Here is a 27887-nt window from a genome sequence, read left to right as displayed (position 1 = left end):
GTTAGGAGACAGTTCTACTTAGATTAAAATAGGATTGAATTATATTATTTTAACTAAGAGATTGGTTCTGCACAATTCTGCTAGGTACTCACACTATATTTTTGAATTAAATGGGCCTCGCCACGGATCTGGTCAGGTTTTAGACTGGACTCTGGTCTCTGCACTTCACAGTGATCTGGGTCAGCTCTCTCTGGTTCTGCTAACAGGTCAGCTCTACTCTGCTGGCCTGGTCTGGGTCTCTGAAGGTGGATAGATTGAAGTCTCTATGTTAGCTCTCTGGAGGTTGATGGAGGTAAAGTATGGATTTTCCGGCAGAGCTTCTGGATGGATTTGAAGGTCCCTATCTGTCCTGTCTGTCTGCTTTTATCTGTTTTTAAAATGGGTGTGTGTGCAGCATCACTAGACCCTACCCCTCTCCACTTGTCATTGGCCCAATTCTCCCCTCTCCCATGATTGGGGAAGGAACTGTGAGTCAGTGTGATGCTGTAGGTTTTATGGGTCAGAGGATCCTCCCCTGTCAAATTGCACACAATCTATATTTGATTAAAAAAAAACATATTTGCACAGGTACACATTTGTTTAAAATTACATGCACCCTTCACATATCACAGGAGGTATCCCCTGTTCAAACTCTGCTCTTCCTGGGGGCTTGCATTCAGAAATGGCACATATTTCACTTTTTAACTGATTTTGCAATGTCGGACATTAACCCAAATTTACACACATGTGCGCAAGGATAGAGTTATGTTCTGGCCCCAAAGGGGTGTGGTTTCCCCCCAGCACAAGGTTGAATTTCTGGTTTTTCCAGTTCTGCCAAGCCAGCTTGCTCTCACAGGCAGTGCTCCTCCCCTGTCCTTCCAGGAGGAAGCTCCATTTACGACTCCCGCCAATAAAACATTTGCCTGAGTCAGGACAGGGCTTTGTTCAGAGCTCCTGTATTCTGTGGTGGCTCCCCTTAATTCAATTATCAGAGAGATGGCATATCCTTAGTGTGGCCAGCAAAAGGCAGATAGGCCTGGGAACACAGCTGTGACTCAAGTTTCACTCCTGATGGGGGGTAGTTGCCAGGCAAAATTGGAATCTCTTTAAGCCAGTTTTTAGCTACATGTCATTTCTGTTCCCCAGTTTAAGTCAAGACATTTTTTTACATATGCAGCTAGGATGCTGATTCTAAGTTTAAAACTATGACATTTAAACAATTGCAACCTATGAACACTCAAAAGTAGGTCACTCATTTCTTTTAAACATTTAGATTTTTAGTGTCTTTCAGCCCAAATTTACTTAAACTGCTGAAACCAATCCACAGCTCAGCCAATCTTGTTATAAACCTTCAAGTCACTTCAGAATATAACTTTACATTGGATCCACCTCTCAGTAAGTCTTTCTTTGGCATGCTTTGGGTTCATTTATTCAGTTTTACACAAAAAAGTAAAATCTGGTGTTGTTTTAAAACGCCGGCTTTCTGATAGTGGTGAGTACTGGTACTGCACCCCTTTTTGGGATTTAAGAAAATGAATTCCCAACAGTTATGGGTTTGCTTTTGGCAATCAGCATTGCCATTCCCAATGGTTTCAGACTACTGTGTGGGTAGTCCAATGGTGGTTTTAGGCAGTGTCCTTCTGTGCCCATAACATCGGCAAAAATGAGTGGCAGCCTATTCTTCATGCATTTCCCTGTGCATTTTCTGGGAAGCTCTGGCCATCATGATGTTTTCCATGTCAATACTGCACAGTTTTGAGGTAGGGCTCGGATGCATGGGTAAAAACATCCCACACACTTTCACCACTGCAGAATGTCTGCATCCCTGACCCAGAGGTCTACTTTAAGTTACAATTCTATATTTTTCATCAATTTACCAAACAACGTCCATTTAATAATATGTTCTTACACTGTATGACTATATCAATTAAAATTAACACAGGGTTATGTAATTGTGCTTCAATGTTAAGAAATTAATTGCAATTACATCGTAAGAGGTTTATAGAGGCACTCTGTTGTTGCTTCACTTTAGAAAGAACAGCGAAATATTAAAGATGGCATTAAAGCCAACATTGTTGCTTGGATAAGGCTCAAATCGTTCCCTTTGGCAGTGCAGTTGGCATTTAGTAGACACCAGGAAGAAAGTAGAGAGGTAGAGTTGGTCTGCTTTGTTGTGTAAATCAATGTGTGAGAAATGGTTTACTGAGACAATGAGATTTGTATTGCGGAAAGGATACATTGTGTGTCAGCAGATATTACAAATGTCAATGACCAGCACAGTATGCAAATGAAGATGATGGCGTGCACTTAGGAGACCCAACTTAAGCCATTTATTGTGAGGTATGCCTTACCATTTTGAGTAAGCTGAGAGCAACCATATGTATGCAGATATGTAACATGATGATATGCTGAGGTTCCATTGGTATGTCGCCAAATGTAATTCTCTTTTTATGATTCATACAGCTCTGGAATCTTTAGTTCAGTGTTGATTGGAATTAGACCAGGGAGAACAGGGCACTAATCTATATCAAGCACATGGGAGTCATTCAGGGTCCAGGGCTACTGGGCAATATGAGCTTTTGTAGATATGGGTCCTAACAGTGTTGGAATGCCATTTGGCAAGGCGTAAAAGTGCTGGCTTTTTTATTATTGTATATAATGATGCAGGTAATTCCATCTGTGAAAGGGTAATCTACTGACCAGAGTCCCTTTCATATGCGCCATGCAAGAGGCATAGTATGCACCTGTGCCCTGCTGCCTCTGTATCCTGATGTGCAGCGCCTGCTCTTCCTGTGGCACATAGCAGGTTCAGAGGTGAAAGGTGCTCATTTGTCAACTGCAGTGACAGCCAAGTCTCTGCAATGCAAGGGCTGCAATAAGATATGCATTGTGTACCAAGCAAATTATTAGTGTTTGTACTTCATGCTTATGGGCTGGTGATAGGGTAAACTCTCTCTCTCTCTCTCTCTCTCTCTCTCTCTCTCTCTCTCTCTCTCTCTCTCTCTCTCTCTCTCTCTCTCTCTCTCACTCTCTCTCTCTCTTTCTGGGGATTTTATGTATAATATTTTAGAGGCTTTTGGAAGAGTTTCTAGAGTACTCTGAGCCTGTGGTCTTCTATAATGTATCTACTGTATTGGGCACAGTGACATTTTACACCATTTAATCAATGAATAGAGGTTTTTATGTATGTTATTTTAACATTTGTAAAGAGTGATTGGTAAGTAATTTTAAGGTATCCAGAAAGTGTGGTGTTTCATAATACATTTAATTAGGCTAGGATGTTATGTTGTTTTATACTGTTAATGGTGCATCCCGAATGCATTGTGTTAGCTAACTAACTAAATATAAGCTATGCCTAAATTAAGGCATGTTGCCTGACACTGTTCATGATTATTGCAGCCATGTCCAATTTGACATCCCACATGTGTCGGCTCCTATGAGCCAGCTCAGCTGTGGGAACAGATGTGTATTCTGGCCGGAAAGGCTGGTCCTGTCAAGTGACAGAACAGGAACCTGGATGGCCATGCCTCTTCTTTGATCTCTTTGTGAAGGTAGGTAGCACCCTTCCAGGATACCACGACTTAGAACTAAGGTCTCCTGGGCCCAGGCATCAAAGGAGCACACCCATTCAAGAGCCTCACATGTCAGAATCCATCCTATATACGTGAAACCAAAACGGTAGCTGTACTTGAGCCCGTAGTGTAGTGAACAAATTCTTCCCAACAATGTACCACTCTGTATGTATAAATAACATGCAGAGATGTCAATTCCTTGGAAAATGAACACAGCACGAACAACAGGCTGTCAAAAAACAACAGAAATATTGTTACTGATGTACTGATCACAACTGCCAATCAATAAGAAAACCACAAACAGTGCTAACCTGGACCAGTAGTAGATTGCCAGGGCTTCACAAATGCTTGGGCAAAAATGAGGATGAATCTAGAGGCATGTTCCTTCCCTGGGTTCCTGGACAACTGGTGTACCTGTAAAACACTTGTGTATTTAGGCATGTGTTACCAATAATGGGAAAACAGAGGATTTAACAGAGCAGTAAAATAATACTAGGAAACAGTTTGTTTTACCGTGTCTAGTGTGATGGTAGGTACCGAATCGGAGGGGGAAAAATAGCTGATTGATGATGGGTGATTGCAGATGAATAGATGATAGAGTTAAATGGAAGCAACACCCCCATGAATCCTAACACCGATGACACAAGGACGCCTCAAAGCGGGATGGCAGAGTCTCAAGTCTGTGGAATTGCCACCAAGCCCGATGGCACGAGAACACCTAATGGATCTCCACAAGCGCACCATGCAGTCTCTAGTCCATGCACTCAAGGATCGCAGTTTGTGCGGAATGTTGCTTCCCAGGAAGTCAAACAAGGAATCCAGACAGAAACGGGTCGGCAACAGGCTGGCGTAAGTACTGAGCAAAAACAGGAGGCAAAGGCAGTCCGATAGCACTAATCCGGTTCAGCGTTGAAGACTAGAGAATTCCGTAGCAACGTGGGCGCAGTCAAGGAATGGGCAAAAGGCAAGTGTCAAAACAATATCCGAAGTTCCAGCAGCAAGTGTTCAGGCAGACAAGGAGTAGGCAATAGCAAGGTCCAAAACACAATCCGAGGTTCAGCTATGAGGTATTCAAGCAAGGTAAGTAGCAGGAAACAAGAAACAAGGCACACTTCATAATCAGAAGCACCAGATCGAAAATGGAGAGGTTCCTAAATACTCTGAATCACATGATCACAAGTTACATGATTCTCAGAGCACAGAGCAGACGCCATAGTTTCCATGGTAACCTCCGGTTCATTACGAAGCAGGACCCGGCCTTGCGCCTGCCTAATTTCTGAAGGTTCTGAGAGCGTGGGTGCAGTAAACCTTGTTGAGTGGTCCTGTGACTGACTAAAGAACGGTGCTGTCCTATATGTAAGCTTACATTAACACCAACTGGAGGGCTCCTGGACACACTGCTACCTGGAATCCTGACACACACCAGGGTGCTGTATACCAAAGAGTCTTTCATAAAGGATTCAACCATCCTGGTGTTCTCTGCCCCTCACTCTCTTTCCTGTCCCTTCCACTTCCTGTAGCACAAAGCACGTTGGGTGTGTCTGTGGAAGAGCAAAGTCCACCTCTCTCCAGAACATGGGCTGGACCTCTAAAGCAGGCTAGCTTTAATCCAATAATTACATGGCACAAGAGACGTAAGGGAAATTTCCTGCATTGAAGAGGAATAGGAACAAGCACAGTCCACTGGCTCATATCAAACCATGGTCTTAAGTGGCATTACCACAGCTACAAATCTGTGCGGTACATTTAAGGCCCTCAGCAGAAATCCCCTTCAAACCAAAAACTGTATTGAAATAATGCCACAAAAAAAACGCAGTGCTCTTCTTTTTCCTAGCACATGTGTGGCGCGCATTGAACACTGCCACCCAAAGAATGGCTCTGAATTTGTTTTACTTTCAAATTGAACCATAAGGAAATGACCTGCATTCAGAACGACACCACATTTGCTGGTCTGTCCTTGGAATACTAAAACTGCGCACAGCATTCAAGACGGCCCTATATTTTTCTTTCTTTCATTAAAACATCACAAAGTTGTGCCCTCCATGGAAACACACCCCTGCATGTTTTATTTCATCTAATTGCCAAAATGTTAGGCAATACCTCCCAAGAACATGTGTCTACTAATAAATCACATGAGGGGCAGAGAGTTCTGCTTTTCAATCAACACGGTTTTTGTTTCCTTTTAAAGCAAACCATTGCGCTCAAATTGCAGTAAATGAAAGAAATAACGTGGCGTTTCTTTGCTTCATGTCAATATCAAAGCACTCTTTGGTGTCCATAAACCAACAGTATATGCAAAACCGCCAGAAGATTAAATGAAAAACCATCCTGTGGTCTGCAGGAACCGCTTTTGTAAACTTGAAATTAAAGGAAATTAACAAAAGGGTGAATCTGCTCTTTTAAAAATAAGGGAAATGCTGTTTAAAAGCTAATGTCAAATGACATTTTTCGCTCGCACATAAATGTGATTGTATATGTGGGTGGGGGTTTTAGCTATATAATGTACATTATATTTGTCCCCACAAGACTTGGTTACATAGAAAAGGCTCAGAAACCAGTAAAACTGGGTTTTTGGCCCAGGCACTGGCCCACTGAAAGTTGCATCCATAAGTGAACTGGCCCACAATGACATATGAAAAGGCAGAGAAAGCGAGGATTCACAACCCTGCTAAACTAGCAGCATCCCTGCCAGAAGGAACAATGGAAGCCAGTAGGGCTGGTGCATGACCGAAAAGTACAATTTCCTCCAGCACCCCTTTAGAAGGAGGAACTGTCAAACTTCAAAGGGCATCATAAAAGTCCTTTCTTGTAAACCGAGCCTGGCAGAGACAGTTTGCTGTGGGGGTCTTGTCAGGTGTCTTGACCCACATTTGAATTATTAGGCTACAACTTTTGCTGCGGTGGGCTTAGAAAATCCAAGATGGCCGAAAAGCCCACATGATTATATTATCTCTGGTTGAAACCATAACAGTTAATTTCTGTACTGCATTCTTTCCATCATTGTTTTTCCTTGAAACCATAAAAGCATTCTCAGCTACCTTATCCTTTCTATACCATCTCCTAAGTGATTGCAAAAGTGTGCTAGTGTAATATTATCCATTGTTGATCACTGTCATATTCATAAGTGTGCGATCAAATATTAATGTATTATAAAAGTGTGATATATATATATGTATATATATATATATATATATATATATATATATATATATATATATATATATATAGTTTAATTTTCAAATAAATCTGTTAATTTGCAAAACAAACCTACTTCTTGGCTCAGTGAGGTCAGGGGGATTCAAAGAGAGGGGTGTTATACAAGGGTTTATCATCCAGATCCATGAACTTGTCATACAAATATACAAATAAGGGATTCCCTTGGGCATCTACTTCTCATGGTGGTGGCTAGTATAAGTTTGAATTTTTGATCTACAACTCATTTTCGGTAAAAAAGTAGGCTGGAGAGACAAAGAAAGGTCATAAATGCAAATACATAAATGATGTCATTTCCCCTGAACCAATTGGCCCAGGGGGAGGAGGGCAGATCGGTAGGCTGTCCTATCCCAGGAGAGGAATAATTCCAGAGTACTTCCCCCAGGTTGTACATTCGATTAGGTCATTTTGGCTATATAAGGGGGAGACAGAGAAATACAAGGGACTTTCGAGACTCACTCACTCAAGACGCAGAATCCATTCAGGCAGACCCATCATTCATACAGATCCAGGCACACCCAAGAATCCAGGGAGAAAGGAGAGGAGGCAGCTGATACCATCCTAGAGCGTGCAGTGACCATATCTTGCCTAGCTGTCCAGCATCCCATCTAGGAGAGCCCAGTGACCAGATCCCTTGGCCCAGCTGTTCCGGTGACCATATCCCTTGGCCCAGCCATCCAGAGTGACCAGATCCTGTGGCCTAGCTGTCCGGAGACCTCGCTGGCTTTCCAGAATCCCAAACTCAAGCTTACATTGTAAGTAGCACATAGCCCCAGTTCCCAAAACTGCATAACCCACTCTTTTGACACTTACACCCCATTGAAATCCCATGCAAGTCCCTTGACAGTATAATCTGTTGACCTTTTCATAGACAAATCTGTATTAGCCTGTGTCTGCAGCATATTCCGTTTATAGTTCTTCCCGTTATCTGTGTAAGTCCTTAGTACCATTTCGAAGTAATTTAAGTAATTCCCCCATAAGGAAATTCATGGTGCAAGCTGGTTAAAATTCTAAATTAACCCCCTTGCATTCAGTGTCTTCCTTTAAATAACTATAGTTATTATAACATAGCCTAAATAGAATTAGACTCTGTGTAGAAAAAAACGAATTTGCCCGTGTTTTGTGTTCTTTTCTCCAAATTCTGATTTGCATTTGTCCCTTAGAAAAACCCAAACTGTAGTCCTATTAAGAGTAATCCCTTTCTATCAGAATCCCATCTGTTATGTGCCTCTGTTCCTTGTCCTGAAAACCGATTTTCGATTTTGACAGCCAAGCCCTTTCCGCGGCTGCATGTCATCCCAACTCCTGTGTAGAAAAGAATTGCCATTCTGATGCGTGTGTTTTCTTTTGCACTTGTTTTCATTCCCAAATCGATTTCCTTACCTGTGTTCACATTGCCTTGGTGCCCTGTGTATTAGTATGTAAGCTTCCATATCTCTCAAGTGTAGCAACAAGAATTTCTGTCCTAGCTATCCCACTGCGGTTGTAAACTGCTGTGCGAGTAACAAGTGAAATCCAATTATGCTGTTTCGCTCATAAATAAGGTTTTCATTTTCGTTTCTGGCCTACCATCTGAGGTGGTGGGCTGAATTCAAAATCCGATTTTTCCCTCTTCATTCTGACTCCTTGCCACTGCCTTCCATCCACAAATAATTTAGTTAGCAGGAGTTTGGGGGTGAGTATGCAGGGGGAGGCCATAACTTGAATGCCATCTGTTGCTTTTCAAACACAATTTCTCTTTTGCTTGCTATTAAAGGTTTTTGTATATTATTTTAGGAGTTTGAATTAACTGTGTTGTGGGGATGTTGCATTGTATTGCCACAACATCAGTGGTTGCTGCCCAATTGTTTAATTTTGCTTGATTTTTCATTTCACCATAAAATTAATAAATATCATATTGTTACACACCGGCCTGGTTCTTGCTCCATTGCAACATAGGGTGTTTGTTAAGGTGGGTGTGAGACGGGTTGGGGGCCTACTCAAATAAGGAACCCGTGGTTGATTTAAAATAGAAACCGTTTTTATTGTGCGCCACATTCATAGTCATTGGAAGGAGTCCCTGGCTGGAGTGTGCCTTGTTATAAAACATTTCCACCTCCATGGAGGACAGTCAAGGGTGGTAATATCTATCAAACTAAGGTGTCTATGCACTTTATTTATTCAGACATACACCATTTTCCACTGCTTACAATGAGAGGTATGCAGACTTGGCCATGCCAGATGATCCCCTTCATCACGCAGTGTCAACTTCGGAGGATTCAGGAAGATAGTGGGTCAAAGTAGGAGAGCACAAGGACAAGGCGGGAGATCAATGCCAGGAGTCACACCCCACTGTGTTATTGCCTTACTTTTCTTTGCCCCTGATATGTTCTCAGAATTGTCTTACTCCAAATGAAGAAAGAAATGTCAAGAGAATAAAACAGTGCGTTCTTTATTATTACAAGACCAAATGTAATGCCTACATATGTCTGCTGCGCATAACGGCGAGAAACATTACCTGGCATTTCGATTAGATTGCAGTATAGGCCTCTGCTTGGCCAATCAGAATGTTCAGAGTGCAGTCGGCAATCTCTAGTATAGACATCATTCTGTTAATTCTGAGTAGAGCATCACCCTAATAGCTCTATCTTTATTTTTAGTTGCACAACATCATGTGCTGATAGCTTTATAGACCCTCAGTAGCGGACTTAATCACTAACTTGTAGGTCGGTCATTATCCCATGATCATGACACCTCCATAAGGCCTACTTAAGAGCATAAGTCCACACAGGCACAGTGTCATCAGAAGTGGTTGAAGTGTATGAAAAGAAGTAGTGGAACTGTGTTCCCTGCTGGCCTGCTCCCACTCTCAACAAACCCCATCACCACTCAGCTTCCCACGCACAATACAAACCCCCAAAGAAATGCACCTTCTGTTTAAATGAACTTGCATTGTTATGCACTGAATTTCACGTTTTAACTTCTTCCTCCACTTTTATTTTGGAACAAAACCATTCCGGAATGGTTTCTTTTTTTAAATAAAAGTATAGGAACATCAAAACTTAATTTAAAAAAGTAGAGGAGCACCTTTTCCAACCGCTCCCACCCGCTCCCATCCACTACGGCCACTGGTCATCTGAGCTGTCAAATTTACCATGGCCATGAGTGAGAAGGCCACCCAGCCCTGTCTTTTCCCCTTTGGATTATGTGACGTGTATTTTTTCTTTCCCATTTGACATTTTTGGAAACTTCAAACCCCAGAATTCCATGCATAAGCAGGACTGGATCACTTTCTCACGCATGGCTAAAAGAAACATGAGCACTCTGTGTCACTAAATATTAACTATTATTGCATGCGTTTCTGTCCAACACATGTGCTTTGTATGACAAAGATCTCTCTTGTGGAAACCATGGATATATTTTTTAAAAAAACTCCATTGAAGCGCCCCCTGCTCCATTTACTGTATTGCCTTTATCTCTGCCTGCGCTTTGGCATCACTTCCTGCAGCGATTCACTCTCCTCTGAGAGGAGTTTCTTCTTTCCAGCAAACAGCAGCAAATCCCCTTGGCCAAAGTAGGTGGGATTGCACTTGATCATGTCCTCCCCACCGTTATGAGATAACGTTAAGTGCTCGTCCTATTTGCATAGACATGAATACGGCTCAGCATATAACGTCCGCTGCGCGTTCAACTCCGAGCGAAGCACAGTGATGCCTCTTGTGGGAAATCACATGCTAAGCAACCGAAAATACCGGAAATGAAAATGCATATGTTCCTTGAGACCAGAAGAGAAGGCATTGCCTTACATTGAATGCCTGAATTACATCTGTAATCAGTAGGAGAACTGAAGGATTGTATTGGGACATATTACAGACTTATAAACTTGAAAAATATATAATCAATTTCTTCCAGTCTTTATCACATGGAAAATGTGAAGGCTGGCAGTATGGTGCAGTCACCCGACCTCCCTTACAATGAGTTGCTCTGTTTAGCTAATCTTTTTTTCTGGTGGGCATTTTTTTCCAAGCCGTGAACTCTAAGGATTGAAAAGCTTGCGCCTTACTTGGTCTCGTGATTTCTGCTCTGAGCCTTCGGCCCGGGCATTTCTGGGAACTCTGAAAATAGCAGGTGAATTGGCGTGCCATGAGTTGATGATTAAAGGCCCCATCACATGCGGCTTCCATGGAAGGTTACCTAGTCCACTGGAAAGTACAATAAATATCGCAGCATTTTAATGTGATTATGATGACAGCCATTCTGGCGCACCACTGTTTAAGAACTGTTTAAGAAAAAAAAAAAAAAAAGAAACGTAAGTCGAAAATAGATTTTGGAGGCCATTCTTAGAACATATTTTAGATTCATGTAGCCAGTCTGTCCATGAATGATATACTTTAAGTATGATTGTTTTCAGATACCAGTGTTCTCGTTGCCTCTCCCCCAGCCCATCCTACGTCATTTGGACTTTTCTATTATTCTTTTTATTTTTATTTTATTGTTCATTTATATAGCGCTTTATTGCTTGACCAAGAACCGCCAGAGCACACATGGGAAAAGGTGGCATTGGTGTGGGTTAGACGTGTGGTTGGGGATAGGCAAAACATCACGGGAAGACAGGAGAGTGATAGGCAGGGTCGTATTGGCCCCTCTGCCTTTCGGCCCTGGGGAGTGGAGGCCGGTTTCTGGCCAACCCTGGGCCGGTAAGGAAAAGAACTGTGATTTTTAAAAAAAAAAAAAAAAAAAAAGAACCATAATGGATTGATGAACTCATATGATGGTGGATAGATGAAATAGTAGTAAGATGAAGAGGTTGTCTCTAATTTTGTAATTAAAGTTATGTAAATAACTAAATGTTACAATAAAAAAAAAAAAAAAATCTTTTTCAAAAAGCCTTTCATCTTCACAGGTCGATAAATGAGTACCAACACAGGTTTGGTGATATTGTATGCATATTTGTTCTATAAAAAAGAGCTTAAGTGTAAATGCTATACAATAACATATTATCATTTGGCCTTGGACGTCAGCTTGCATTGACCGTAATTTGGTAATATGGGCCTGTACACACAGATATTAATGATACATATGGTGATCCATTCTCGTATGAAAGATATATCACTTTACAGTGATATCATAAACATATTTTTCGTAGTGTACTTAGGCAGAATGCCATTTGATGCCACTTCCCGTTTTGTCAAGAGGACAAAAGGTCGTGTTTCATCGCTTCCTGGGATGTCACTTCGGGTTGGGGTCAAATGACATCACTTCCGGTGATGTCATCAGAGGTCAAGGGTCATGAGGCGAGGGGTGGGCCACTTTTTTGAGACGAGTGGTGGGCCACTTTTTTTTGGGTGACCGGGCCTATTTCTTGTCCCAGGCCGACACTGGTGATAGGGGTAGTACTGTAAACAATTGCAATACTGATCAGTATATTTGCGTTATAGAGGATAAGGTCTGTTACAGCCACGTCATGCTCCCCACGATACCTGTGCTCATCCAGCTCCCCCACGACACCTCAGGCACAGCAGGCACTCCAGGTACTCGGCACTTGGACACAAATAATACACAGGAGACCAGAAGTAGAGAGAAATGGGCTGTAAATGCAAACACACCCCAGTGCGTGAGAAGGTGCTCACTGCTCTGCCCCTCCCATGTCCTTCATGGAATATTTACACAGTTCAAAGTGTCTTTGCACTGCTCAAAAGTGACTTTACATTGCCGACACAAACCCTGATTCATGTAACTGTGCAAAGTGGATTTTTGCTGTGCAAAGTAATTTTGTATTGCAAAAATGACTATGCACTGACTTTGCCCGGACTTTGCACGGTTCCATGAATCAGGGTTTGTGTCAGCAGTGCAAAGTCACTTTTCAGCAGTGCAAAGTCACTTTGATCCCGGGCAAATATTCCATGAATCGGCCCAGTACTGTCTTTTGGAGCTAACACTGTTGCCCAGAGCAGCAACACACAAACCACATCATTTGTCACTTTACAGGCCTAATACACAGAAGTGTTTTATAATGGCAAAACCCCATTGGAATGGGCCTTAGACAGCAATTTAGATTGCATTTAGACTGTTGGCAAGTGTAAGCAGGGAGCAGTGTGCCGCTAAAGCATGTGCACAAACATCCATGAAAGTGGGGCAGCAAGCACGCACTAGGCCACTCATTTGTGGTGGGAGCAAAGTGGATGATGGGAGAGGCATGGGAGGGTGTTTTCGGGTGATACATCTGTAAAAGAAACAAGCAGGGCCTTCACGCATTTTCTTCATTTCATTCAAAGACGTTAGCCTGCCTCACCTGTCAGCGCTCTTCATCTATATTCATGAGGCAATGTATGAATTAAACATGTCAGGGCGCGCGACAATTACAGGTAGAGCGCTCATTCTTCGTCATGTTGTCCCTTCCTCAATACACATTTCATCAAGTGCACTCGGCTTCTGTAAAAATGTGAAAGACATTGCAAATTGTTCTCAATTTTGCTGACCTACTATTCTGTAAACGGTGCTGCCCAGTCTTTAGCTCAGTATGCACTGGTTTCTGCAGCTGTGATGTGCGGTCCGTCTGCTAGCAGCGGGCAAACCACAAGTATTTCGTTAATGCTTTTAAAAGGTACATTTGAGAACATGGCGCCAACTAACGATCCTTCTGCTTGCCTAGTATTCCGTCTGCATCTGAATCATTTTCTATATCTGAAGCAATTACAAAAAATGCAGCGCGGTTGCAGTGGTAGCAGATAGAATGGCGGCCGGCAGGAGGGCTGCCTCTCGCCCTGTCAGGAGCTTTACTCTGTCAACAGCGTCCATCAAGCTGCTGCGTCACTCAGTGGAAAGTGCATGCTGGACAACTTGAAATTCCACCAAGGCCTCACAATTGGAAACCGCGCTCTTTTAAAAGATACGTACAGGTTTTGAAGACATGTCATCATTTAGTAGAAAGTAATGTTTACGCTCAGCTGGTCGACTGTTCTCAATAGCTAAGGATTCGATTAAAAAAATATATCCTTGGATTGCTACAGAGAGGGGCCCAGGGTCATCAAAGGTAGACACATTAGCACGATGTGACCTGCTTATATTAGGGAAATGGCGGTCGCAAACACTGTCTGCTCGGCTTGTCTTGCTTCGGTACATTTGACACGATGTATGTTTACTTGGCACCGTAATGACTACAATGTTAATTAGGTAAAGTCGCATTACATTAAAAAAGATGACCCCAGGTTTTTTTTTTCTCCCTCACAGTATCACTTATTGAGAATAACATGAATCTGGCTTGCGGGCAAGACCTTAACCTGTCACAAACCAGATTGGAAAACCAGGATAAAAATGCTAATCCCCCGCGGACGTCGACACCCATTTCGCTTTTCAATGCTGTAGCTGCGGAAAATGGAAACTCTTTTTCAAACGGTAAGCAATTTAATAGATCCACCTGCTCTCAAAACAGTGCTGTTTTTATATCTTTTTTGTAAATTTCTGCTGAGTGATCTATCGAACACAGAATGCTTTAGGTGCAAGACATCCACTCCCATAAACAAGGACATTCCTTTGTGCATGTTTGAAGCATTTTAATATTCTGGAGGTTAATTCAATGACGCAAAGAAGAGTGACCACTCCAGGTGAGGCTTGTTCATTTGTCAAACGTTTTATAAAACCACACAAACTGTAGTGAATCTGGCACGGCACACTTTGGGGTCAAATGTAAGTGAAGTTTTATTGGAGGACCCAACCGGCGAGGTGCTCTAATTTTTTTCCGATGCAAGATCTGACGCGTTGAAGGAAAAACATCCTTAGACACTTTGTGCTGTGGAACCCACCACATCAACGTGCAGTTGTCCGTTCTACCATGAGGCTAGAGTTCATAATACTACTTCTCCCTCCATAGGAACATTAAATCAGAAGGAAACAGGGAGACAGGGATGATACAGCACAGTGTAGGATAAGAAGGTTTGTGGTTATGGTTATACTATACAAAGTCCCTTCTAAGAATCGGAATGAACACCTTTCTCCTTGTAGAGCACATGTGTTTCATAGTTGTCCTATCGTCTCTCTCTGGTTGCCCATTCCCTTTGTGGTCTACTTTTTCGGGCCGTCTTTGGCTCACGTCTGGATTGTAATGTTGATATTCTGGTGCACTCATTTCACCTTTCTTCACTTTCACCTCTTCATTCAGAGAACGTGTTTCTCTGCTCAATCAAGTCACGCTTTTATTGTTTTATTTTGTGACCAGTTGATGCACTCTGAACTTGTATAGTCCGTATAATGTATGGTGGGGTTCCTGAACTCTGGACCATTCTCCTTCCTTGATTATGATCAGTGTGATGTGATTCCAGTGATCACAGAACTGTTTATATTGCATTTATTTGCATCTAACTCTTCTCATTCCAGCTTCTATGATAATAGCCTTGGGAGTACGTTCTCTATGGAATATAGTGTTGAGAAATTGTACTTTTCCTGTTATTCCTGTATTATGCACAACAGACTCACTGCACCAATTTGGAGGTGTCGTCCATTAAGGCTAGTGTATACATTATTTGTGTGGCTCTAAAGTCTCAAACGTGCCCAGAATGTCCATTGCAAGATCGGGCCACAATAACATAGATATGATATGATATGATTAGTCACTAATAATGAGCCTGTACACAAGTGTTTCTAGGTACTTCATTTGGTTGAAGAGGAGTTGCATTTGTCTTTTTTGTTTTGTCGCTATGCTCACAAGTTTGTCACTCGTTCACTAGTTCTCCCCCTTCATCAATCATTCCTGTCCTCGGGCATGCATCCTGTGGCCACGATGATTTCTTGAAATACTTCAGAGTAACCGTGTGGTTCTTGTGTAATGTTGTACGATCCTTCCTGTCGGCCTCCGCGATGAATGTTAGTTTCTTCGTCATCTTTTGCAGCTTGTATCCATTCATCTCAGGAGATTTCCAGTTAAATTGTGGCTAGTATGGATTTTTGTTTATCAATTGATAGTTGCGCTGTTGAGTTCCCTTCATTAATCGGGACAGGCAGTCTGCAACCAGTTTTATTTTCCCTGGTGTGTATATCATCTTGCGTTGTAGGCTATTATCTCTACAATGTATCAACACATTCTAGTGGATGCTGACATTGCACCGTTAGTTTTTATTATGTGAATCAAAGGTTTATTCGTTCTGATAGGGCTGGGTAGGCCCCATATCAAGGTTTAGAAATGTCTGAAAATAAATTAAAAAACACCTCTTTTCTTTTGTACAGTTGTTTAGTTCATATCCTCTGAGAGCTTTGGAAGTGAAGGCTATCATCACCTTGCTACCTTCCAGTAATTGGCACAGTACACACATCAACCCCTCATTTCTTGTGTCTACACTGATCATGTAGAGTGCTGTTGATTTCAATACCTTCAATGTTAGGGCTTGGTTTATGTCAAGTTGTGTCCTTTTAAAATATTCCTAACTTTTCTCTGACCATTCCATTTTGGCATTCTTCTTCATTAGGTCTCTCAATGTCTTTTTTTTTTTTTGGCAATACCTTGCACACATGTTTGTGTGGTATTCAGCCATCCCTAAGAATGATCGTAATTGGTCCTTGTTGGCAGGAGGAGGAACCTTTGTTACAGTATCAATCAACATCTTCTTTGGTTTGATGCCTTCTTGATTGACGCCTTAGTCCTTTTTTCTTGATTACATTCAGTACCCCAAGTAAGTTTGCATCATGTTCTTCAGAATCTATCCTTTTGATGAGCATATCACACTGGAAGAAGTATACTCCCTCCAGGCCCCCAAAAAGATGTTGAGAAAGGTGTTTTTACAACTTGCACTGACGCAAAAAAGTGAGAAAAACCAGGAACAACTGCTGCCAAATGGGTTGAGTTCTTTCATGATCTCCAGGTGGCCATTATGAATGGGGTTATTCCTGGGGTAATCCCGCCAGAACAAACATGGAGGATGGCTAGTAAATCTTCCGCAATAGATTACTTCTATGTGAGTGAGAGGATTGGTACGATTGCCAAATGCATGTCGGACAATTTTACAAAATATATTGATCATGCTATACTATCTATTACATTGAGCATGAGTGATGATTGTCATAATGAAATTGATGTGGTTGGTGAGATCGATGTGAATAGAGGTTTGTATCGTGTTGGTTGGTCTGACTGTAATATGATGGCAGTGATAACTTATATGTCTCCGGAGGATAGCTCAGGGGCAACATGCTCGCCTTGGAAGCAAGACGACACGGAGCAACACAGGTTTGATCCCCGGGTCTGCACTTAGAAACCTCTGGGTATTAAGCGTGTTATAAATAACCTAACATATCATATCATTTCCAGTTTGCAATAAACATATGAACAATCCAATTGCCCTGATGACATTATGCATTGGATAAGTTCTATTACTAGTTATTTTTTTTATAAGGAACATATGCCTGCAATTCAAAGAAAACACAAACCATGTACATCAATATGACAGTCTGATAATTGGGGAAAAAAGACGACTAAGACAGGAAATTAGAAATGTCTTCCAATTGGCAACCAACCAACTCTCCAAATGTTCGTTAGTGAGGAATTTAAAAAAAAGATTGAAATTGGATGAAACGTCACCATATGTCCAATGTCAGTTCAGCGTGATAGAATCTCTATGAGGCATTAAATAAGAATAACAGCAAACATTTATGGAAAACTATTTATAAGAAGGGAAATCACTTGGAAAGAGCATTAACCAACATAATACCAGCTCATGGCTGGGAATCATGTATTGCAGAGAAATGAATTGCTTGCTCTTTTAACTGAAGATAATCCCCCGGTCAACAATGACACGTGAGGCATGTAGATAGGACATACTACTGATAATTAGGAAATTAAAACAATCAAGAGCTCTCGGTCCAGATGGGGTTTGTAACAGGGTTATGCGTGCCAACGCTGAGTTATGGGCTGATATTTTAACAACGCTCTTTGAACGGATTGTGCAGACAGGGCAAAGGGGGTCATTCCGAGTAGGGCGGTAAGGGTTAACGGTCACCGGTAACGAGACCGGTGCCGTTAAACCCTTACCGCCCTATTCCGAGTTCCCTTTGCGGGTTGGTACGTAATGCCTGCTTTTTGCAGGCGTTAAAAAACCAACCCGCAAAGGGACCTAGGAGCTAATTATGGCACCGTAATTTACGGTGCCGTAATTAGCGCCTTCCCCATTCCCATTGAGCCCTATGGGCAAAAAAAATGGGAATGGGGAAGGGCCCATGGTGAATGGGGAATTACCGCCCCCGCCAACCTTGGAATGGGGCGGTAATTCCGCCATTCACAATGGCGGAGTCGGAAAAATAACGGCGTCAACCAAGGCGCTAATAGCGCCTTGGTTAACGCCAGGGTCGGAATGAGGCCTATAGTCCCTCATCGTGGACCCACTCTTATATTATTCCTGTGTTTAAACATGGCAAAAAGTTGATCAGGAAACTAACAACTGAAATGAGAAATGGATCAAAATGGAAAAAAATACATTGGTTTCAAGAGGGTTTTATCCTGCATTTGTAATATATTCATAGCTAATTCATAGCTAATTCTCTTATTTATTTGTCAAGTAGGGTATATATCTTCCCCTCCTCTATACATCCTCTTTACTGACTTTGCCGCTTTGTCAGACACCATTGATCGTGCAAAGCTGTGGACAAAGAAAAACAATGGATGTGCCGGGACATTTGATATGTACATGCCAACTGCTCCATGAGAACACCATGGATAAAGTGAGGTTGGGCAGAACTGGGCAATGACTGCACCTATCAAAATTGTTAGGGGAGTTAAACAGGTTTGCGTCCTTGCCCAACCTCTTCCTGGCTGAGGTAAGCAATTCTCTGAAGTGGTTTCATAATTTTGCGCCGAAATTGGGCCGGAAAAGAATTCAATATCTGGCATATGCCTACGATTTAGCTTTCTTTTGACTGTACATGCTTATGCAAAGGCAAATGATTTGCATACTCATTTTGAAAAGTCCAAATTAATGAGATGTGGGACTAGCAAAGGAAATCAGAAAATATATCTCCTCCTTGTGGTACCATGTATAAGGTTCCAAGCTATCGATATCTGGTTTGTGACATGGCAAATGAAAGTAAGGAATTTGGATTGTTTAAAAAGCAACACTCGAAAGCTGTATCTATGATGCTGTCTTTGAACAGTTTTGTAACTAACAAAGCTTGTTTTAATTTGACTGGTGTAGTTACGGTATTTTGGCAAAAGCTTCTAGCGAGTATCGGATTTGATTTGGAATGTTCGTACACAAATTCTACATATTGGGTGGATCGATTGGAGGGGTATATCTGGCATAGTATTCTGTGGTTATCCAGAGCAACCCTCATACAGGTGATTCATATTGAGCTCAGCTTAACCTCCCAGAGTACTATAATTAATAGCAACAGAGGAAACCGATACATAATCGATGCACAGAGGGAAATTATATACTTGTCATTCTTTAGGATGACATTTTGAATGATGGTTGCCCTATATTGTCAAAATTTGAAAAGATAAATGAGAGCTTGTTTGAAAAGATTGCATGGACTCCAAATTGGGAAGAGAACTTGGGTGTACTTCTGGGTCTAGTTAATAAATTCTTGCAACTATGGGATTGGACCCACAATCACAATCATGTGGGACGCTTATCCTCCCTGAGAGACTATGTAGGTTTGTACTTTCCATATCGATGTCCACAGAAATGTCTTGCAATTCCCTAGCCCTAAGTTTGGAAGGATACTCATGAAGATCAGACTGAATAAACATCCAGTGTTGACTCCATGCTTAAAGGCAAGTTTGTGCTTGAATCCTTTAAGATTTCCTATTGTGCCAATGAATTCCTTGGGATATTCCTCCTGTAGTCTTGACCTTGTACTAGGACCTTGTGCCAAAACACTTAGGAAGGGATAGTCTTCTCCTTAATTAATTTCCACTTCTAATGCTGCTTGATCCTCGCCACCAAATATCAATGATTTTTCTCTTGCCACACACAACTTATAGAAAGTAATTCTGTCACAAAATTTCAGGATCACCTATTTGTATCCTAATACCTGTAGATTGAAATGTGTCTGCGTCATCCTTGATTTCATTTCCGAATGAGTGTAAGTATACCATGGTGTATGGAGTCTATCATAATTTTCTATCTTGCCTTGTTTCTTTGCATGTTTTACCATGGCCCTTTGTTTGGCCTAGAGGATGTGTTGAAAAGAAACAACTGTGGGTTATAATCCTTCTGTTTGCTCCACCAACTTCTTCAAGGGCTTTAATGAGGTTGATCTTTTCTGTGGGTTTGAAATTTCGCTACACATCCATAGTGTACCACTATGCCACATCTAATGCATTACACATTTATGGCTGGACATTCCCTGTCCAAATAGAATATTGGAATTTCCTCCAGTGGTAGCGTTTGGACATGAATCTTGAATCTGGGTTTAGTCAGCTAACCAGATAGACTTCACTCTCTGTGTCATTTCTTGCTGTCTTCTTTTTTTTGCCCTTGGTTGTAACCTCATGTATTTCTGCTTCTCCCGTACTTGCTGTTGCTTTCCTTTTCTTGTCTGGTTATGATGTCTGTTGGAATTGCATCTCAGCTTTGGACACCTTCAATCCACTTGCCTTAAAGTTCCATGTGTGTTGCTATATCAATGGCTTTCTCTAGTGTAGGGTCTTTAGCCTGCCATAGTCTATGCTGGATGTTGTTATCAGTCGTGCAGAGCATTAATTGGTCTCTAAGGTATTCATCCATGTTCCCAGCCGTTTTGCAAGTGGCAATCAATTTTGGGAGCGCTACTATGTAGTTGGCCACTAACTCTATTGTGTGCTATTTCCGATGAACTTTTATCACTCTAATACAGCATGTGTATTATTCCCAACATGTCTTTCTAGTATGGTAATTGCTGAGTCATATTTTCTCGCTGAGCCACTGGTAGATGTGTCTCATGTTCCTTCCTGATCTTGTATATCTGGTAATGTGTTAAATATCCCTAATCCTACTGCCCATAAACTGTTTAGCAGTGTTGCCTCTGTGAGGTCATCAGCACATTTTGCTCCCACGTTTCCTATTAGGTATCCTTGAAAGGTATCTGTCCATTGTTTGCATAGTATGGACATTTCTCCTAGTGTAGGGAGGAAAGGACATGGAGCTGCTATATTTGGTTTTGTTTTGTTTGGCACACTTGAAACATTCTTGTTTAGGATTACAGCCAAGTGAACTTGGTATGTTCATTCATTCTGTCTCCTCTTTTCCTCAGATTGAGGTGTGACGTTATATCCAGCTAGCCATTGTTTGTGTTAATTTGTACAGTTTTATTTTATTCCATGCCTGGGACATTTGAGTAAGGTTGCTCTTAATGTATTTTTAAACTGTTTCACTCTGACATTGTATGGCCAAATACCAAGGATCCTTGCTGATTTTATTTGAACATCACACTGCTGTATTGGCCCCCTACAGTTGGTTGACCTATTTCAAATATGTTGTTCTGCACCTGAGGTCCTGACCTTGCCACACCCAGGCTTAGAGAAACCTAGCACACCATCAAACAAGTTTTGAACCTTTCGCCCATGACTAAGGGTCTATAGTGACTTTATTTGTAAAATACGTCAATTTTGAAGATTCTTTTTAGGGAGTGACAGTCATTACAAAGGATGTGTCTTGAGACAAAATTATACGTTGGGGTTAATTTTTGTCAAGCAATATTGGAATGGTATCAACCTTAAGATCTGGTGAAGGGGATTTACCTTTAGAAAGTCCTTGTTGCTGATGAATATTCTTAAAATTATGAAAAGCTTCTTTATAAATCAAAGTGTCTCCTTTTCTGATCTTTATTGGCAATGTGTATTGTCTGATATTTCCTGAAATAATGCCTTTTTTTATTTGAACTTCAGCAGCATAAGACAGCAATTGTGCCAATTTAAAGTCTGTCTTAAGATCAATGACATTCACTCTAATTACCCCCATTATTGAACCTAGTGTGTTGTCCAAATTAATTTGCACTCAGTCAGGATGTTTTTCAATCAAGTGACAAGCACTGTTTAAACTGACATATTTGGCACTTTTTAATTTGATCGGCCATTGAGTTTGTGTTCGGGGTACCTGATTCATGCAAGTTATCAAAAGCGAAAGCCGTAAAAAAAATGTTCCCCAGTAAAACAGGTGAGTTTATCAACAGAGGTGTAAATTGATGTTGTCCTTTTTTGATTTCTTCTTCATTAACTTTATCTATTAGAATCTCCTTTCCATCAGAGATGTGCAATTCCCCAATGAGTAGTTTGAGGTTAATACAATGATTTCCCCCTTTTCCTTGATTAATATTATCAAAGACTTCGAAAGATATCAAAGTCACCTGAACTTGCTTTTGTGAAAAAAACTGTTTATCTTTAATTTCCAGTTTACAGAGAAACTGTGCATTAGTGAACAGTTCTGAATACATCTTTCTCATGTAGGGGTTTCATAATCCTGACCTTTGCCCACCATCCTATGGGCATCTTCCTCAGGCTGAAGTTCAAGGACGCTGTAGGAATAAAAATGCGTTTCAAAATCACAAATGGAACAGGGACATCCTCCCAGTGTCTTGGCTGACAATCCAATAGAAAAGGAGAAGGTGACGTTTGTGTTGGTGAGGTGGAATGAGGTTGTGGACTACCGGACATGGAACTGTAAATTGGTGTGGTGGATGTGAGGATGGAGTTGGCCAGAGGTATCAGAGCTGATTAAGTATTATGAATGTGGGAATCAGTCCTTACTGAAGCCATTTTTTTATTTTTCCCCAGCATTGTTGCATCGGGCTCTATCACATCTTCTGGCTTTGAAATTTACTAATCATAATTATGATCTGTGCCCAGCAAATATTGTTCATGGTCTGGCAAATGCTCTTTCTAACTTTATAAATTCATTTATTAATCTCTCTAATGACCAAGTATCATCCCCAAGATCCTCTGAGTTTCTACTGTTATGATCTTTATCTTGATTATCATTTTTTACCAAAATATCAACTTACTTGCGGTAAGACCAAGCGGTGTTGCCCGGGTCTGTAGCTGACATGCATATGTGGGTCTGCTATAGCCTTGTATATGTTTCATTGTGTCCTGACTTCCTATTTCTGGAAAAGTCGCAAAATCTGTAATCTCCCGAAATCCCCTATACTGACACCACCCCGTGCAGGCGAATGGGTGCGGCTGGTCAGAGTTCACTATGACTAGTACACCCCAGACTTGTATGCTGACCTTGGGCCAAAATTGCAGTCCACCAGCTGCTGTGGGGCTGGTGCTAACAATCGCAAAATCGCAATCTCCCGAATTTGACTATACTGATAGCACAGGGCTGGACCCTGCCATGTGCAGGGTGAATGGGTGAGATTGGTCAAATGCCTCTATCGTCAATACACCCCAGACTGGTATGCCGACCTTGGCCCAAGATTTCAGACTACCAACTGATATAGGGTTGGGGACAACCCCAAACATACAAACATACTTCCACAAATACATATATATATATATATATATTGATAGATTGCTGGACTTCCCTGGCCAGCCAAGATTTTGGCGAAGGTGGTGACCCAGAATTTGCAAAACCACAGTGACGATCAAAATATCCTCAATACTTTACAGTAAGGCTTTCATCTTTCCCATGGTAATTTATTTATTTATTCGCATTTGTAGAGCGCACAACAGCCCAAAGGCATTGTGGTGCTTGTTACAGTAGGTGATCATAGCTTAGTTACATAAAAAAACAAGCAAAAAAAAACAACAGACAATGATAATATGTACAAATAGTATAGAGCAGATATGGAAGCATGAGGATAGGGAAGCTGCAGAGGATGGAAGGTATAAGCAGTTAGCTGAAGAGAGTAGTTTTGAGGTTTTTCCGGAAGGCATGGAGAGAAGTTTCAGCTCTAAGTGCACGGGGGAGCGCATTCCATAGCTTCGGGGCAAGGTAAGGGAAGCCTAATCCACCTGCCCTGGCCCTATTGATGCGCAGTACAATGAGTTGGTTGGAGTAGTATGTTCTGGTGGGTCTAGTTGAGAGTGATCTGGATAGTGTGTCTGAGAGGTAGGATGGTGCTGTGTAGTTAATGCATTTGTGTGTGGTCGTGAGGATTTTGACCGTGATGCGGTCTTTGACTGGGAGCCAGTGAACCATCTTTCTTGCTTGTGTGATGTGATCTCTTTTAGGTATACTTAGGGCTTGGGGCTGCTCCGAGCAGGTTATTTTGTGTAATCTGGAGTCTGCCTATGTTTTGTAATAAAACAGCAGTGGTGACTGTTTGGGATGATGTACGTAAATATACTGACAAAGGTCCTTTTTCTCTCCAGATTACGTTGGAAATCTCTGCAGCATTTGACAGACTCAAATTTGATATTCTACTACCTATGCTGTCTGACATTGTCAGTGTGCCCCAGAAGAATATGGGGCAGTTTATGGCTTTTCTAACTGACCGTATTCAACAGGTGAAAATTGGGAGTTTGTTCTCTGACCCCATCCCTGTCTTCTGTGGCGTGCATCAGGAGTATTTTATCGCCACTGCCTTTCAATATACATATCGAGCAGCTCATGTCTATTTTTTTCAACATTCCATCATGCGTACCAGTCCCACGCTGCTGACACACAGATCCACATGCATAATAATCATTATACTCATCCTCTATAGAGAATTGTAGGCTGTCTTTCTGATGTTAAACAGGGGGTGCCCTCCAATAAATTGCAGCTTAATCCCTGTAATCAGAACCCATCCTTTTTGGTCCCAAACGTTTGTTAAATGATCCTCTGCAAATGCCGCCATCCCCTTCTCATTTTGATCTTCCCAAATCGTTTGCATCTAAAGTATAAAAATAAAACTATGCTTTTAAATGCAAGCTAAACTATTATGTGAAACCCAGGTGTGCAAGATTGTTAAATTGATTCTCTTCCACCTTCAGCTCCTTCATTCTGTCCTTCCATATATCCCCTCCACTTATCGATCAGCAGTGGTGGGTACTTCAGTCAATTATATATTAGACTACTCTAACACTATCCTAGCAAACATCCCAGAGAAATAACTTTTGTTCTTAAAAGTTGCCTAAACAGCTGATGTTAGATTACTTTGTAAGGTGCCAATACCCCATCTCTCAGAGCCATAGCTCTCTTCAGTGGCTCCCGCTCAGGCAAATAATTGCTTTCAAGCTGCTTTGCATGCTCTACAAATGCATTCATGTACTTGCTCCACCCTATTTTGATGATAAGATTCAATTTTATCGCCCACACCGTTTTGCCCAATTTTTGCATACGTGCCTTCTGACAGTTGTGTCTTTATCTCGTCATACCTCTGGCAGCGATAGGCATTTTTCGGTTGCTGGCCCTCATCTTTGGAATTTTCTTCCAATGACACTTAGAACAATTAACTCTTTGACGCTTTTTCGGGAAGAACCTCAATACCTATCAGTGTCATAATCTTCTGTTTCTGCAGCCGATGTCCATTAATTGTAACACCTGCATCCAGTTACAGTTCATTCTGGTTGGTTTCCTTTAGCGCTCTATACATACATCAAATCAAATAACTTTAACACTGTTATCCTGAAAGCTTTCTATATACCAGTGGTATGAGAGAACAATTGGCATCAGATTATCTCAAATTTGCAGTCGTGCAATGAAATGCGCAAATGCATTCTGCATCAGTTTTGCTGCTTAGGTAATGTGGAATGGAACAAACTGTTTTAGTCCCAATCTCCATGATCTAAAACAAAGGATGCAGTGTTACACTGAGGCAAAAATTAATCTGACACTTATTTGTGATATTTGTTTCTGCTAAACATAAAAAGAAATGTGTGTTCTACATTTTTCAAAAACAGCAAACATACCAACAAATGGCCTGCTTTATTTTTGGATTCTTGAAAACATTTAAGGTAATGCAGATTAGGGCAAAGCCTGGTTGATCCATTCCCTATTGTACCAGAAGCGGAATGTGTGTTACATTCATCTGCTTATTATTTTAGCACAAGGGCGAACTTTAGATATACTGACCGCTGGCAGAAAATGGCTAGAGATGTTTGCAATGACACATAGTTTCACACAACACAATGGGACAAGCGCAGTTCCCTTTGAGAGAGCGTAAGGCATATACAAAATTCTAGGAATAGAAAATAGATTAGACATTGAAATAGTAGAAATGACGGTTGCATCATCAGGATGAAAATGTACAACAGGTGCTAGATTACAGAAACCTTTTAATGGTGCAGTTGCAATTGTGCACCATATTGTCACAAGGGCTCACATTTCCCCAGTGCAAATACCGTTTCATTTCAATTCATTTTTGCATTCGTACATAGTTTGACCTAGTGCTATGCTGATAAAATGCCCTGAACGTAATTTTTAGTTTGGCTGTTAGGTGACAGAGCAACTATAGGCCGAAACTATTGCATTAGAGTGCAGATAGAGAGAATGGCGTATGAGTAGGGGCAAAAAGCTTGGAGGTGTTTTTTGGTTATTTGCCCACCCATCGACTGCCAATGGCCATGGTAATCCTTACGCCATTGCCACCCAACCACCTGCTCCTCTGTCCCCAAAACACATAGGGCCTCATTACACGGATGGCGGTAAGGATTTACCGGTACCGGTAAAATACTGGTACCGGTAAATCCTTACCGCCTTACTACGAGGTCCCTTTGCGGGTTGGGGGATTTAACACCTGCTTTTTGCAGACGTTAAAAACCAACCCGCAAAGGGACCCAGGAAGCTAATTACGGTACCGCAATTTGCGGTGCCGTAATTAGCCCCTTCCCCATTCCCACTGAGCCCTATGGGGCAAAAATGGGAATGGGGAAGGGCAATGGTGGAAGGGGGAATTACCGCCCCGGCAACCTTGGAATGGGGCAGTAATTCCCCTTTCCGCCAAGGCGGTGCCGGTATTTTACCGGCATGAACCATGGCGCTAATAGCGCCATGGTTCTCCGCCATCCGTGTAATGAGGCCCATAATCTCGGGAACTCTTTCAACTGGCTTAAACAAGCCCGACCATCAAATTTGCACTTGAAGTGCCTGCCAGTGTTTTTTTTAAAGCAGTGAATTAACGGGCCTCATTATACCCACACTGGCAAAAATCCACTGTATTTCTGGCAGAGGTTTTACCAGTGCCAGAAATACCAGCAATCCGTTCCATGGAGTCCTATGAGACTCCATCGAATGGGGATTTACCACTGTTGCCGGCACCTTGAATATCCCGGTAATACCAGGATATCAGGCGCCGGTAACAGTAGGTCCGGTTCCTGGTATACTACTGAATTACTGGAGTTGTTAACACATTACTGGTGTAATAAAAATGTCTAAACCAGCAGCACCTTCAGCCACTCGCATTATAAGCGCTATGCTTGCCATTCACTGAAGTCCTGTCAAAAACAAACATTGGCAAAGCCAACCATTTTGGCTCGTGTATAAATATTAGGCATGTGCCAGGCACTGCTATTAGGTTTGCAGGTACTCACACCATTTTGCATTTTGCATCTGTTACCATCTATGGCCAGTTCATTCTCCTACCGCAGTGCCTAGCAATTGTCTTTCACAGGCCTGCACAAAACCACAAGCTGTTGGCATTGCAAATGTTTGTTTTGTTTGTACTGGGCATATACCATTCAACATTTGACTTACAACTATGCAAACCTGATGTAATCTGACCCCTAGTTTTTATTTGACAAAAGAACGATAGTCAACAATATGTTGCTAGAAAACGGTCAGTAAGTAATAGTGAAATTACCTGAAGGCTATTATAAACATGGAAACATTTATTCAGTTCCCATGCGGGTGGTATAGAGTTTCCCAAACACCACAATTTCACAACAATGTATGAGTAAGTGTACACATATAGTATGCTTGTTTAATGCCCAAGGAAGTCTGGTGTGGAATGCTTTCTGTAGACAAAGATAGTGATGGTGGCTCTGAACCTGCGGTGATGATGAGATGGTGAGATGGGAAAGGAAGAACCCATCTGTGATGGATCCGGACAATATGCCATCCCATGTGAGGCTAGGGATGTGTGGCCTCTCCGCAAGACCCTTTCTAGGGGTCTGGGCAAGTGGGACCTTACTGGGAGTGTGTCCCCTCTAGGGGACATGGACTCACAGTACAATGAGGACCTCCCTCAAAGGACCAAACTGTCCGCATAGATGGGACTGGAAAGAACTGAGTGTTCTCACTTCTATACTACATGAACCAGCAA

The 27887-nt window shown here is 41.7% G+C and overlaps 1 protein-coding gene across 3 annotated transcripts in view; it reads left to right on the top strand.

Annotated features, from left to right (window-relative positions):
- The window catches only part of MYO16 (myosin XVI), a 3167675-nt gene that overhangs the window by 2922473 nt on the left and 217315 nt on the right, over positions 1-27887 (top strand). For all 3 annotated transcript variants that reach the window (XM_069636567.1, XM_069636564.1, XM_069636566.1), the window contains exon 33: positions 13974-14138. In XM_069636567.1, the coding sequence (XP_069492668.1) occupies positions 13974-14138 (165 nt within the window). The remainder of the gene's footprint in view (positions 1-13973; positions 14139-27887) is intronic.

This window comes from Ambystoma mexicanum, chromosome 7p (assembly GCF_040938575.1).
Source record: "Ambystoma mexicanum isolate Mex_15411 chromosome 7p, UKY_AmexF1_1, whole genome shotgun sequence".
NCBI classification, from domain to species: Eukaryota; Metazoa; Chordata; class Amphibia; order Caudata; family Ambystomatidae; genus Ambystoma; species Ambystoma mexicanum.
This window is presented reverse-complemented; position numbering and strand designations above follow the sequence as displayed.